At 40.0% G+C, this 13,459-nt stretch overlaps 1 protein-coding gene across 4 annotated transcripts in view; it reads left to right on the plus strand.

Moving 5' to 3' along the window:
- Positions 1-219: 219 nt before the first annotated feature.
- RNF17 (ring finger protein 17) overlaps positions 220-13,459 on the plus strand; it is a 46,722-nt gene continuing 33,482 nt past the window's right edge. Inside the window, exons 1-10 of one of the 4 annotated variants that reach the window (XM_028726263.2) lie at positions 220-458; positions 2,494-2,549; positions 3,090-3,145; positions 4,494-4,584; positions 5,680-5,760; positions 8,230-8,330; positions 9,178-9,349; positions 10,718-10,794; positions 11,788-11,862; positions 13,175-13,449. In XM_028726263.2, the coding sequence (XP_028582096.2) occupies positions 329-458; positions 2,494-2,549; positions 3,090-3,145; positions 4,494-4,584; positions 5,680-5,760; positions 8,230-8,330; positions 9,178-9,349; positions 10,718-10,794; positions 11,788-11,862; positions 13,175-13,449 (1,114 nt within the window). In that variant the 5' untranslated portion in view covers positions 220-328. The remainder of the gene's footprint in view (positions 459-2,493; positions 2,550-3,089; positions 3,146-4,493; positions 4,585-5,679; positions 5,761-8,229; positions 8,331-9,177; positions 9,350-10,717; positions 10,795-11,787; positions 11,863-13,174; positions 13,450-13,459) is intronic. The other 3 variants (XM_077927062.1, XM_077927063.1, XM_077927064.1) reach the window with 3 other exon arrangements.

Below are 13,459 nucleotides of genomic sequence, written 5' to 3' on the forward strand. Positions count from 1 at the left end.
GATTACAATCAATTGTACAGTAGCGCCCTCCTGCGAATTCTCATCCTAGGTATAATACAGCAATTAATCATTATTATTACAGTATTTAAATTGCCATGCGCACACTGAGGGTTCCCGCCCCCGCTCCATCCCGAGATGCAGCGATTGGCTGCGGAAAGGAGGCTCAGGAGTTTCCATTGGTCGGAACGCACGTGCCGGGGAAGGTGGGCGCAAACAAATACGGAGAAGAGCTGGAGCTCGCGCTGGCCGGTGACTCGGAACTTGGCCGGTTTGCGCCGCGCGGGGCAACGCGAGGTGCAGAAGGAGGGAGGGAAAGAGGGCGGAGAAGATGGCGGCGGCGGCGTCCTTCCCGGGCGCTTCCGCCAAGAGCCGAGGCAGGTTCCAGCAGAAAAGCCCGTTCGGGGGCGGCTGGCAGCGCGGAGCCCCGCCGCGACGGGTGTTGAGAGACGCCGGCTCAGGTGGAGTGTGCGAACAAGACGCTCCTTCTTCTTCGGAGGAGAGAGTTTTGCAGGGGGCAGCGGGTTAGAGAACTGGGGGTTGCAAGAAAAAACACCACCACCTCGTTTAATCCGGGGCAGGCGGCTTGCTTGCTTCCGAGTAGGCGAGGCTGCGGCTCGGGACCCCGCGCAGCCGCATCCTAAACACTCGCAAACGGGACCTGTTGAGTTCGGGAAGGTTTGCGGTGGCGTTTTGTTGCTTGGCTCGAGCAAGCACGAAACTACGGTTCGTTTCCTCCCTGGAGGACAAAACTCTGCACAAAACACCCCTTGGGTGGGGATGCCCCGTCTTCCCTCCGCAGCAGCATTTGGCTGGAAAACCATCTCATTTCACGCCTCCTCCCGTTTCCCTGGAAGAAAAGCAGGCCATCTGGGTCCTCTCTTTTTTCCCTTTCCCCGACACGCGACGGGCATGTTCAGACGAGGAGCGAGAGGCCGCCTCAGTCGGACGCCATCTTTCCAGCGGCGAGACCCGACTTTTTAATTATGAAGTTCTTTAGGTCACTTGACGCAAATGTAAAACCATATATTACCTCGGAGCTCTACTTGGCCCCTTCGTTTGTGATGGAGCAGGATTTGTGTAGGGATCGAAACAATGAAAAAAGACTAATCTATATTCGGAAAATTAGTATATTCTTCTGTTAGGTTAGGCCCTCATCCGCCCACAGTTGCTTTAGGTTTGGGTCCCAGCGCAGCGATTCTTAAAATACAGAAAGCTCTCAGGCTGTTAATTTGTTGTGGGGTTGGGGGTTTTTTTTGGGAGTTGGGGTGTTTCTTATCAATTAACTTTCAGGGCCATCTGTAAATAATGCTAGGTGTTCCTTTAGACTTCTGGAAAACCTTACCTACAATGGAAGTTGGCCTTGATTTTTAGTTTATAAGCATATGGCATATTATTTCCTGCCTTCCAAACCCTATCCTATGCATTTTTACTCACAAGAAAGTCTGTGTTTTCAGTGGGGTGCTCATGTAAGTAGCACAGGATTGCAGCTTTTGACTTCGGTAGAATGCAAACCCAGATGATTTATGTGAGGGAGAAGTCAAACAAAGGCAAAACCTGTAATTTCTTACTCAACAATGCTTCCAGGTTGCTGTTGTTTTTGGGGGGGACAGGGGGTCAGTATGTATAAGCTAAACAAGCTATAGCTTAGGGCCCCACTCTCTGGTGGGCCCCCAAAAAATTTAAAGGGAAAAAAGCTGGATGTACATTTCCAAAATATAAGATAAAAGACAAATAAAATAAAACCTACATACAGCAACAGTGTTTTGTGTTGTGTGGGCTCCTATGATGTAAGTAATGGACCCCGCCCATTAGCCTGCTTCCTAAAATATCACTGGTTTGCTCATTTATATATAGGGTTCCTACATTCTGCATGGACTGGTTGCATGGCAGCATGTGCAAATGGCTTTAGATACCTATTAGGTTCATAAATTACCATATAGCATATATTCAACGCAAAAAACAGCAACAATTTGTTGTTGACAAAGGACAGCTGGACATATAAAGGGCCCCATTACCTTCAGTAGCTTAGGGCCTTATCAAACCTAAATCTGGCCCGAGGGGGGGGGTCTTTGGGCAAATTCAGGCTGTGCAGTTATTTGATTGGGAGTTCTTTCACAACAAACCTACTTCCCCAAGAGAGAAAACTTGTTGCAGTAAGGAACGTGATGAGAAAATGCACTGGAAAGTGGGAAAACACTTAAAACAAATCTTGTGTGACTGTTCATTGAGTCTCCAAAATCATCTAATCTACCTGTGAACAGATAAGGTAGGATGAGTGCTCAATAAGTACATTTTCTGGAAGTGCCGTAACTATTCTGTCTCCTCCAATTCCTCCTTCATCTTGACCAGCCAGAGACCTATGGAAACATGGAAATTGCTGTTTTCAAACTTCAGTGCTTGTTGTGTTACTCTAATGTGTGTTAATTTGTTTTAAATAACAAGAGCATTCATATACTAACTTGTTTTTGCGTCTCTTTATTTTCTTCTTTTTAGACTTGCAGATTCAGAATTCCAACAGGGCTGGTGCATATGATAGCTATACTTCACAAGTAATTGATTTGCTTTCTTTGGGGATATATGGGATCAGGGCAGACCTAAAACTTTCAAATTTCAGCAGTGCCCTGTGCAAGGCCAAAATTTGGCACCTCACCTCTCTCCTTCCATTCTGCTCCACTCACTGTGTCGTAGTTGTGACGCCTGCACTGCCCCCTAGGTTGCACTGCCCTAAATCGGCCTCTGATGGGATACTAACAAAATTAAACCTGCAGCCAAATCATAGAATCATAGAGTTGGAAGAGACCACAAGGGCCATCGAGTCCAACCCCCTGCCAAGCAGGAAACACCATCAGAGCACTCCTATAGAAATGTTTTGTCGGAGAATAGCTTAAGAGTACATGGGTAGGACATTGTCAGTTCTCATGTTGTCTCTACTGTCTCCTTTCCTGTTCTGTTGCTGACCTGGAACCGAAATAAAAATATGAGCAGCAATCTAAGAAAGATTGGATCCAATAGTGTTGAGTACTGTATTGGAAATTGTACTAGGAAGTATTGAAATGAGTACTATGAACTTTTCCATTCCTTTCTTGTAGGTGACCTTAGATTTTGAACAAAAAGTCCGTCTTAGGAGTCTGCAAAAATATAAAAGGTAAATCTGAGGGTGTTTTGATGACTCAAAGCGAAGGGGGAGCTGGCATGTGGGGCTGAAACATATTTAAATTTTAATAATGGCTTTTTTAGTAAACTTTTTATTTCATCATTTGGCTCTTAAAATGCTGTTGTTTACAAGGAAATCTGTTAAGATTTTGTTCAGTTGGTGAAATATTTAATATTTAGTGCTGCTGGGTTCTGTGTACCGAAGAAACTAAGAAAATGACATTTTAGGCTGCTGCAACTTATTCATTCTGCCAAAGTTTTTTTCTTGACTCCCTATAAAATTCCAATCAACCCATTTTACCTTTTTAGGCTTTCATCAGGATTGTAATTCTATGTTCTATCTCTAAAAATGTGAGGGTAAATAGCTTGGTCTTGTTTTAAAAAAAAAAAGTTTGAGGCGACAGTAAAAGGTTATTAGTTACTTTACAAAATTTATTTACTTCATTGCAGCAAAACTCCTAAGTTTACAAGAAACCTTAAAATTATAAGAAAAGTTTAAAACAATTAAAAACATTTATAGTTTATTAAAATTAGCAACAAAAAAGAATATTTCAGAAGAGTATGTGTCCTCCCCCAATAAGATTTTATTAAAGCTTTTTCATGATACAGTAAGATAAAATAAACCAGTCTAATTATAAACAAAAACAGAAAGAGAAAATAGTGTCCTCAAAGGTAGCTCTTAACCCTTGTCTCACACAGAAAGTAGTAAACCTGCCCACCTCTCACCAAGGGGCTTTCCTTTTTTCCTCCAGTCTCTCCCTCTGGGAGGTCTTCCCTTCTCTTCCCTTCCCTTCCCTTCCCTGCCTCTCACTCAGAGTCCATCCATCCACCCACCACTCTCATGTTTGTGTAATCCTTGGACCAATAATGGCCCAGAGCAAAGGACACAAAAGAAAGAGAAGAAAAAAGGAGCAAAAAGCAAAGAAAGGAAAAAAGGGCCGTTATAAATTATAACAATCTTAGAAATGATTAAGGGAGACTTTTGCAGATCCAATGCCCATCAGGGCTCTTACAAGGCTTTTGGGCAAGATGCTGATTCCTATGCTTAAAAGTCACTTAACCCCATCAGGGTTCTCAGGAGCTGACAGCTTCCTGTTCTCTTGATGCAGAAAACGGCTTTTTCAGAGCACCAGCGGTTAATCCCCTGTAAACACTTTTTTCCAGACTGAATTCGATAGCCAAGATTTATGTCTGGCTATCATCAATTGCCACATAATTTATCTGTCGGCAACGTTCTGACAAAAGACGTGTAATCCACTGTGTTCCTCCCCTAGAAGTCGGAAGAGATGTGTTATTGAAGGTATTATTTTTGTTAAGTAATATAACAATTTGATTTTTAGGTTTAATACTCAAAGCATCAATCAGCCGATTAACTCTGCTCACTGGACTCCAGCTCACTATCTAAGATCAGAACCATCTACAGCAGATATGGTATGTAAACGATCTTACTCTGTTTTGTGTCTGCTTAGTAAAGTGTTTCAAATTAAGTGTAACTAAATTGGACTGGTGATAATGACATTTTGTGAGTTGAAGAAATATTTGCTAAACTTCTGTGTTGTTGGACTGCTGGTAAAAAGCACAGCAACAAAGTGATGCCTTTTTGGAAATCACTGGGGGCTAGAGAATTAAGAGACCGGATACTGATATTTTTCTCCATCAATTTTGGTCATTTAATGTTCGCCACTACTGGTGACAATTTATTTTGCAGTGTGACAGCCTTCTCTGATTCTTGCCCCCCAAATGTGTTGTAGCATTTTTAGAAAACATTGCATTGTCTTTTTTAGCCATTTACATATGTGGATATCAATGATTATTCAAACTCATTGTACTCCATAATGTGTTCTGGGTTAAAATATGTCACCTTGATAAGATTTCTCATTCTCCTGAGAATAAAGCACCTACATTTAATAGTTATATTACTGTCACTAGATTTGGGGCAGTTCAGTGTCCTGTTTTAACTTGTTTGGTGATTGTCGGTTGGCTGTAGTGAACTGAGATGTCAACTCCCAACAGTGGAGAAGAGGAGAGCAGAACCTTCAAAGAATTAAATGGATAAAGGAGCAAAATAATCCTGAAGAAAAGATGCCAAGGCTTTGAAACAGCCGCCTTAGATGAGAGCGTTTCATAGTCTTGGCATCTCTTCAGAAATATGTCTGGATTTTTTGAAAGAAGTGATTAACAGCTCTGCATTCATGAATGAAAAAACAATTGTGTGGAAAGCTTACAGGGTGTTAGGGGTTTTTTTTTAAAAAAAAGAATGAAATATGAACTGTTAAAGAGATAACCTTGTAGTGACTATACCACATTATTAAATGATTAACCTGAGGGTATGGATTCTTGATTTCTACTCTTTTGAGATACTCCGGTTTTATTTTTAGAAACCCTGTCTGCTACTTGTTGAAAACAACATACACATGCATTTTAAAAAAAAGATAATCAAAATTAATTGAATTACAGTGCTATGAGGGCCTTTGTTTAAAGCAGCTCTCTCTTCTAATTATATTGTTATCCTTTTATTTTCCCCAGAATAGCAAAATTCTACAAGAGATAGAGAAAGCTTTGGAAGTAGCTAAAAACAATCTTGGGTGGTTAAAGAGTGCGGAGGAGGTAGGCCAAAAGAATTATGTGTCTTGGCTTGAAGTATTTCAGATTTTAGTTTATACTGAGGTCTGTTCCCAGAAATTCTTTCTCTAACAATACTTCAGCAAGGTGCTATAAAATTTAATGTCAGCTCAGCTCCAGGTGTTTTTGGAGGATACCAGTTATTTTAGATCTTCACCCTGGCTTCTTTCTGGTTTTGAAACAACTTCATTGGTTGCCCTGAAACCCCCAGAGATCTTCGGATTATTACTAAAAATGCTTTGAAGTGAGCAATGAGAGTGGGTCCCTGTGGCTCTCCTGGACTTTTCACTGGCTTTTGATCCCATCCATCATAGCATCCTCCTGGATCTCCTGGCTGGGAGGGGAGGCATTGTACTGCATTTGGTCCTGGTCCTTTTTGAAGGGTAGCTCTCAGAAGGTGGTGTTTGGAGCTTGCAGTGGCAAGCCTAAGGTATCTGTATGAAACCACTGCAGAGGTCATCCAGAAATCTGGAATGTGATGTCAACAGTATGCTGATGATTGTTCTATGTCTCCCGGCCTCTAGAGTGAGATGGGCGCGCAACCCCAGAGTCGGACACGACTGGCCCGTACAGGCAGGGGTACCTTTACCTTTACCTTTTACAGACAGGATGGAAGTACTGTTGAGAATTAGTCTGAAGCAGGATAGAGATACAGCATGTATTGGAACAGAGTTGCAAATACCCATAGGACTCTGTGTTGTAGTCTTGGGCTTCAGGCTGCATCTTGACGTTCAGGTAGAGACTGTTGTGAAGACTGTATTTTACCATTTTAGACGTGCTTAGCAGCTTTGTGTTTTTCTAGAGAAGACTGCAGCCACAATAATTTATACCCTAGTAACATCCACATTAGTTCTAAATTGCGATTATGTATTAATATTTTCTGCCTGCTCTTTACCATAAGGTTCCAGGGCCAGCTACAACAATATAGTATACATATATAGTATACACTTATTAATGCAAATAAAATGGTTGCAATCAGTACAGTTCAGATTCAGGAAAAGAGATTGGGTCCCACAAAATAAACACCTTAATTGTCAAATGCCAGGGGGAGGTGGGCCTTCAGTATAGCTATGCAACAAAGATGTCTGATGCACCTCTATATGGGGTGGAAGTTTCCCAGTTTATGGGTTGCCATAGATAAAGGCCCCTCATTTCCTGCACTCCTGTGGGTGGTAGAACTACCTAGAGAGTCTGCAGGGTTGGAGGTGGCCTTTAAGATATTTGGGTCCTAAGTCAATTTAGGGCTTTAAACACCAATGTGCTGGAAACATGGTGCACAGTGCCACTTGCCATGGTGCACAGTGCCACTTGCCAGGGTGTTAAATAAGGAAGGCTGCTTTAACAATTGCACTGTGTTGGAGGGTTCTGTGTTCGTTTTAAAGGTTAAAACCATCCTATGCAGTATACTGGGCAGCATACTGAGGGCCACATACCAGTGATGGGTAGGGCCACAAACAAAAGTAGGCAAAACAATTAAATTTTACTTTTGCACAACAGTGTTCACACACCCTTCTCTAGCCTCCATTCAGACAAGCAAGGGCACATTCCAGCTAGGCAGAATCAGGGATCATGGGATAGTTCCAAGGGCCAGATAGAGGGACATGGGGGCCTGAGTTTCTCAACCATTACCTTAAACTGTCTGGGTCTGCAATACTTATTTATTTATTTATTTATTTATTTATTTATTTATTTATTTATTTTATATACTGCCCTATACACAGAGATCTTAGGGTGGTTCACAGGAAATATCACAATATATAAAAAACAAAAACAAGGGAGTTCTGTCTTCCCATTTGAAGAGACCTGCATATCATCATCATCTTCCGGATGCACTAGCCATAAAAAAAAATTGGGATTGGACTTTCTCAGAGGTAGCACCAAACTTTGGACCTTCCTCCCTAAGGAAGTTTGTCTTGCTTCTTTGCTTTTCCAATATAGGGCTGTTCTGAAAAGAGATTTTGTCTTCATCATTGTATTAACTGTGACTGTACTGTAAGTCCTGATAAATTTTTACTAGTTGTATTGTGACTTATATAATTACTGTGAGCAGCCTTGCTGATTCCTGAATCCAAAGGCAGAATAGAAATCATTTCTTAACATTAATAATTTCTACTGCATTGTGCACCATTAACTGATGTTTTTGTGTGTTGTCCAGTGATGAAGGAATACTTAAAAGTTGCTGGAGTACCTTTAAACAGTTGGGTACTAATAATTATTTGCTCAACCTTATATGTTACATCATCCATGTAGCCATTATAAAATATGAACCTCAACCTTGTATTCTTGTACATCACTACTTCTCAACTACTGCCACCATGTGAGAGAAAGGGGGGAAGGTTGTTCCTGAAAGTTATATGCTGCTTTTATTATTTGTAAATCTAGTTCTGCTGGCTATAGAGCACATACAGAATTACAGGTTGTTGTTTTGTCACTCCCCCCCCCCAAATGAAAAAGATGCTTGAGGATTTGATCACCGAAGCAAAAGAAGAAGAAAGCAAGATTGCAGGTGTTATTAATGACACATTTTCAGACATTATTGCTTCCATAAATTCAAGGTAACCTGGTTTAAAGCTTTTGCTTTGATGTTAATAATTTATCTGAAAAGCATTACATAACTATAATAATGCAGATTTCTGTGTGGCAAAATGTTTAGCAAAATGCCTGCTTCTGTGACGTGGGAGGGACAATATGTAGCAGGAGTCCTGGAAGGACACAAGGAATCTGTGAGCTCAGATCCATTGTTTACCCTTCCATGGAGTTGCTATCGGCAAAGACCTGACCATCAAGTTTCAGGGTAGATTTTTACCCTTGCTGTAATTGTCGTTTAGTGCAATACTTCGCTATATGCCCATATGAATTAAAAGGCAGTTGCATATTCAAAACAAGAATGTTTCAAAACATCCACCTTTTAATTTTCCTCCTCTTGCACCTCTCTCTCTTTTTTCCCTATGATTTTTACAGTTTCATTTGTACTACAGTAGTTGGTTGTTGTTTGGAGTGCTATGGATGCTTGCAGCTTGCACGTCTTGTGCCCTTGAGCATTTAGAATGTGTTAAGCATGAAGAGCTGGCTGTTAAGGATGCATTTTGTGTGGTATATGCAGTATCAGTCAGTTGCTTGTTATGAGGACAATAGGTGATAGTTATCCAGCCTTAATCATACTCAAGAAATCCATTGAGTGCACTCATTGTAGTAGATCTACTCTTGAGTATGTCTTAGTTTGTTATCATCCAGTAAATATAAATCTGGCATTTTCTGTAGTTTGTAATTTTAATATCATCACCAAAACCTTATTTTTAACATGAGTACTGTATGTTTGTTTTGTATAGTTTACTATTCAGAGTTATTATTCGTAACGTGATCAACTTTTTCTGAGGTCTGATTTTCTTTGTATTCAATTAGGAAAAGGAAACTGGAGACAGAACTGATAATGAACACCAGTTACTATATAACTGATATACATAGTGTTCAGTTATCAGTTATGCAGAAAATAAACAGTTTGGATGGAGCCATAAAAATGGCAAGGGAGATTAAAGCAACCCATTCCTTGAAGCCTTACCATAATTTAAATCAGGTAACTTTAATATTAAATCATTTGATTCCTTAACTTTCCTTCTGGGTATGCATGTATGTATGTATGTATGTATTTACTTACTTATCTATTTGAAAGTTTTATATCCTATTTTCAGGAAACAAATCTTTTCAAAGCACTTCTCAGTAATACAACCACAATTTTCAACAACCAGATGACAGCAGTGCAGCTACTGCAGTTTGCAAGCATTGTTGGTAGCCCAACATTTTACATTAGCTTTTTTTTATCAATTTAGCACACGAATTGAACTCATTTGCTTATTGTGGTAATTTGCAAGCCAGTTAAGTCTTCATATAGCTGACTGAAAACAAAAACGTGTCTTTAAGCAAGTGGAAATAATGAACTTTCTCCATTAGTCTTTAATTTCTCATGTCAGATTCTTCCTCTTTGGCTTGGTTTTTATTTTTACTGAATTGTTTTTTTACGGAAAGCATTCTCTTTTTGATGAAAAGTCACAGCAGTTTAGTGTGATAGAAGCATTCAAGGTAGGATCATTTGATTTAGGTCTGTAGCCTCAGCTAGTTTTTCAGGGTTCTTTCAGTTCCTTTATTCCTAAAGCCACTGCACATTTTCATAGATCTTAAGAGCTTACCATTTTTGTCCCAACCCTTTCCATCCCTCTGAGAAGGCATGGCAGAAGCTGGATGTGCACAGAGCACTTAAAATACATATACAGTGGTCCCTCGGGTTACATACGCTCCAGGTTACATACTTTTCAGGTTACAGACTCCTCTAACCCAGAAATAGAACCTCGGGTTAAGAACTTTGTTTCAGGATGAGAACAGAAATCGCGTGGCAGCTGCGGGAGGCCCCATTAGCTAAAGTGGTACCTCAGGCTAAGAACAGTTTCAGGTTAAGAAAAGACCTCCAGAATGAATTAAGTTCTTAACCTAAGGTACCACTGTAGACAGATTTTAGGCATTCACCCCCTTTCACACCACTTCCTCAGAGAAGTACAGTGGTACCTCGGATTACAAACAGCCCTGTTTATGAACAATTCAGTTTATAAACTCCACCGGCGGCAGGAGGCCTCATTAGGGAAAGCGTGCCTCAGTTTAAGAACGGATTTGGTTTAAGAACGGACGAAAAGAACAGATCAAGTTCGTAAACCGAGGTACCACTGTAGTTTCAAGGTTCATCCTAGCCAGTTCAAGACTTATTTCTCTACAGCATATTAGGCCTGGCATCTGCCTTCACCTTTCCTAAGCCATGCTTGACCAGAGCAGCGGCTACTTCTGCAGCCTTTCCACAATCATCCTTTCTGAAATCTTTAGGGCAGCAATGTGGGCACCAGCCAGGACTTAGTTGCTGTATTTTACTGTAAATTAAATTAGGATGTTCTTATTCTAGGTTCTCTGCAACTTAAAAATGACTTTGGAGGAAGAAGTCTTAAAACTAGATCGTCTGAAAAAAAGGGCACTTCCAAGGTAAACTTTCATAGAATTACTTAGTGTGGATAGCAGAGTTACTGTACCTTTAAAAATATTGCCATACTGCACCTTTTAAAAAACCATACTGAATTTGTAGAACCGATAAATAAAATTAAGAGTTGCATATACTTCACTCGACCCTTTGCAGGAGGTCTGGAGTTCAGCATGCTATATGGGGGATCTATCAGCCTGGTGCATTAGAAATGTTTTGGACTACAGCTCTCATTAAGTCCCAGTGAGCATGCAGATCGCCCCCTCCTCAGCCCTTAAATTGATGGCTTGATAACTGGAAAATGGGTGGTCCCCCTCCCATGTTAGTTGACATGCATAGATTAACTGAGTGGGAGTGTCTCTGCTTGCGCACACATGCACATGGACATACACTGGTGGCCACACTCACTGCTGGCATGCAGCTCCCAGAGGTTTGGCCAAAGGTGAATGTCTGTGGTTGAGCCAAAAAAAAGGTTACCCACCATGCCTTCACCTAAATACCCCCTCCTGGACTCTGAGATCTGGGAGAGATGATCCCATCAGCTTTCCACCTTTTAGGGAATAAGTTCTACTTATTCACAGAGCAGGGCATTCTTGGTAGCGTCAGTTAATCTGTAAAATAAGACTCACTAGATACGCTTGGCAGTCACCACAACACTGCCAATTTTGGCATTTCACTGGATGCTTTAAAACATTTTTAAAAAGCCAACCCGGGAAGGCTTTTAGAGCAGGAGTTTCTTAAATGGTTTTTACTGTTAACGCTTTTTATTGCTGTATTTATTTGTGGCGTACATGGTGGTGGTTATCGCGTGTTTTTGTTTTTTGGGAGTAATTCTGATTGTGGGTTTTTGCAGTTTAAACCTGATTGTGATCTTGAGGCATTAACATAAAATTGTTCTATGAATGTAGTAAATGGATTTATGGTGTTAACAAATTGCTGTTGTCCTGAATGAATTATTGTGGTTGCAAACAATTGAACTTCCTGTACATCTAATACAGGTTTCACATGGACTCTGAAAAGATTACCCCCATGTTAGAAAACCTGGGGAATTTTTTTCCTGATACACCTAACATGTAAGTACTTCTGTTGTGGTGTTAATTTTTCTATATATAAAAAAATGGCACCTGCAGGTTTATCAATTTTCTCAGCATTCATCATTGTGCGTCATCTGGTACTTCAGTAATATGGGATATTTTTTATTTGGAAATCTGCTGGGGTAGAAACTAAGCAGTTTACCTAGAAACAATACAGAAATAAACTGGAGAGTAATGCTCAAATAGTTCTGAGGTTCTGATCATGAATAGGATTTTTGATAGCTTGGATATAATCGGAAAACCTTATGAGTTTTGTAGTCATGAATTATACTTAAAAATTGCTGAGTTGCTATGTAATCGGCAAAAATAATAATTAAAAGCCTAGGACTTGCTTACTATTAATACGCCATGTTTTAGGATGCAGTTTTTCCAAGGTTGTGTACAAGTAATATTGATGCTTTAAAAAAACCAAAAAACAGTAAGTAATAATATACAGCAAATCAAAATGATACCTTTTACTAGTCATTTAGTAGTAGATAGCCCTGTGATGGTGGGGAAGACATCCTAGCTGGAGCAGGCTGTAGAAACTTACACATGCCAACAAGTAGATCTTAAGATATAACCTAATATCTGGAAAATTAAAACCTCTTTCTGATCCTAGCAGCTGCATTCTCTTATGTGACAAGCAGGGTGGTGAGTTATCCTGCATAAAACTTCCAAAATGTCCCTTTAATATATTGAAAATACACTTTGGGAACGAAGTATTTTTAATATCCGTGGAACAGTATTCATCTTGGGTGTTTTAACTTAACCCTGAATACTAATAAGCAATGCTTATCTTTCCAGATCACTGGAAATCACATTTTTTCATCAGATTTAAATTCATTTTAATCATGAGAAATATCTCTCGGAATCCAAATAACCTGAGTACCAACAAAATGAGCAGTCAGCACACAAAGTAGCATTCATTCAGATTCATTCAGTAATTGTATACCCTGAAATTCTACCCAAACTATTAATTATTTTTATTAATTTCAATGATGATGATGTAGATGATGATGTAGTTTCAGGTCTCAACACATGCAAAACTAGTTTAAATTCTTTTGGTTCATGAACAAAACTGTAAATATCCCTTTTCTATCTGACTGCACATGCCAACTGTTCCAACGTCAATATAGAAAAAGGGCAGCCCTGTCTTGTACTCCTCTCCAAACCTAATGGATCTGAAATATTAATGGGTGTTATGTGTGCATCTTGAAACCCTATGGGCACTTTATTATTTCTACCGAGTGTTTGCTCTTCCATGTTAGTGCTGTTTAAGATATGTTTTCTGAACAATTTGTCAACCTAGGTGCAGTTTTGACGTCAGCCTTTTAAAACTGAGCAATATGGAAGAGGAATTCAGAACTGATGTTCCATCTCATATAAGTGTAAACCTTGAACCGCTTCTTGAAGACATTGGCTCAGTTGCTCTTCTGCCAGAATCTGATGCATGTCTTGAAGGAAATTATACCCACCTCCAAGAAATGACTCCTCCATTCACTCAGAAATGCATTTCTGCTTTACCTCAGACAGCATCCACTCCAGATGTCATCATTGAAGAAATCATTGAAGATGATCAAGAAAGTGAGTAGAA

The sequence above is a fragment of the Podarcis muralis genome, chromosome 4 (assembly GCF_964188315.1).
Source record: "Podarcis muralis chromosome 4, rPodMur119.hap1.1, whole genome shotgun sequence".
Taxonomy (NCBI): Eukaryota; Metazoa; Chordata; class Lepidosauria; order Squamata; family Lacertidae; genus Podarcis; species Podarcis muralis.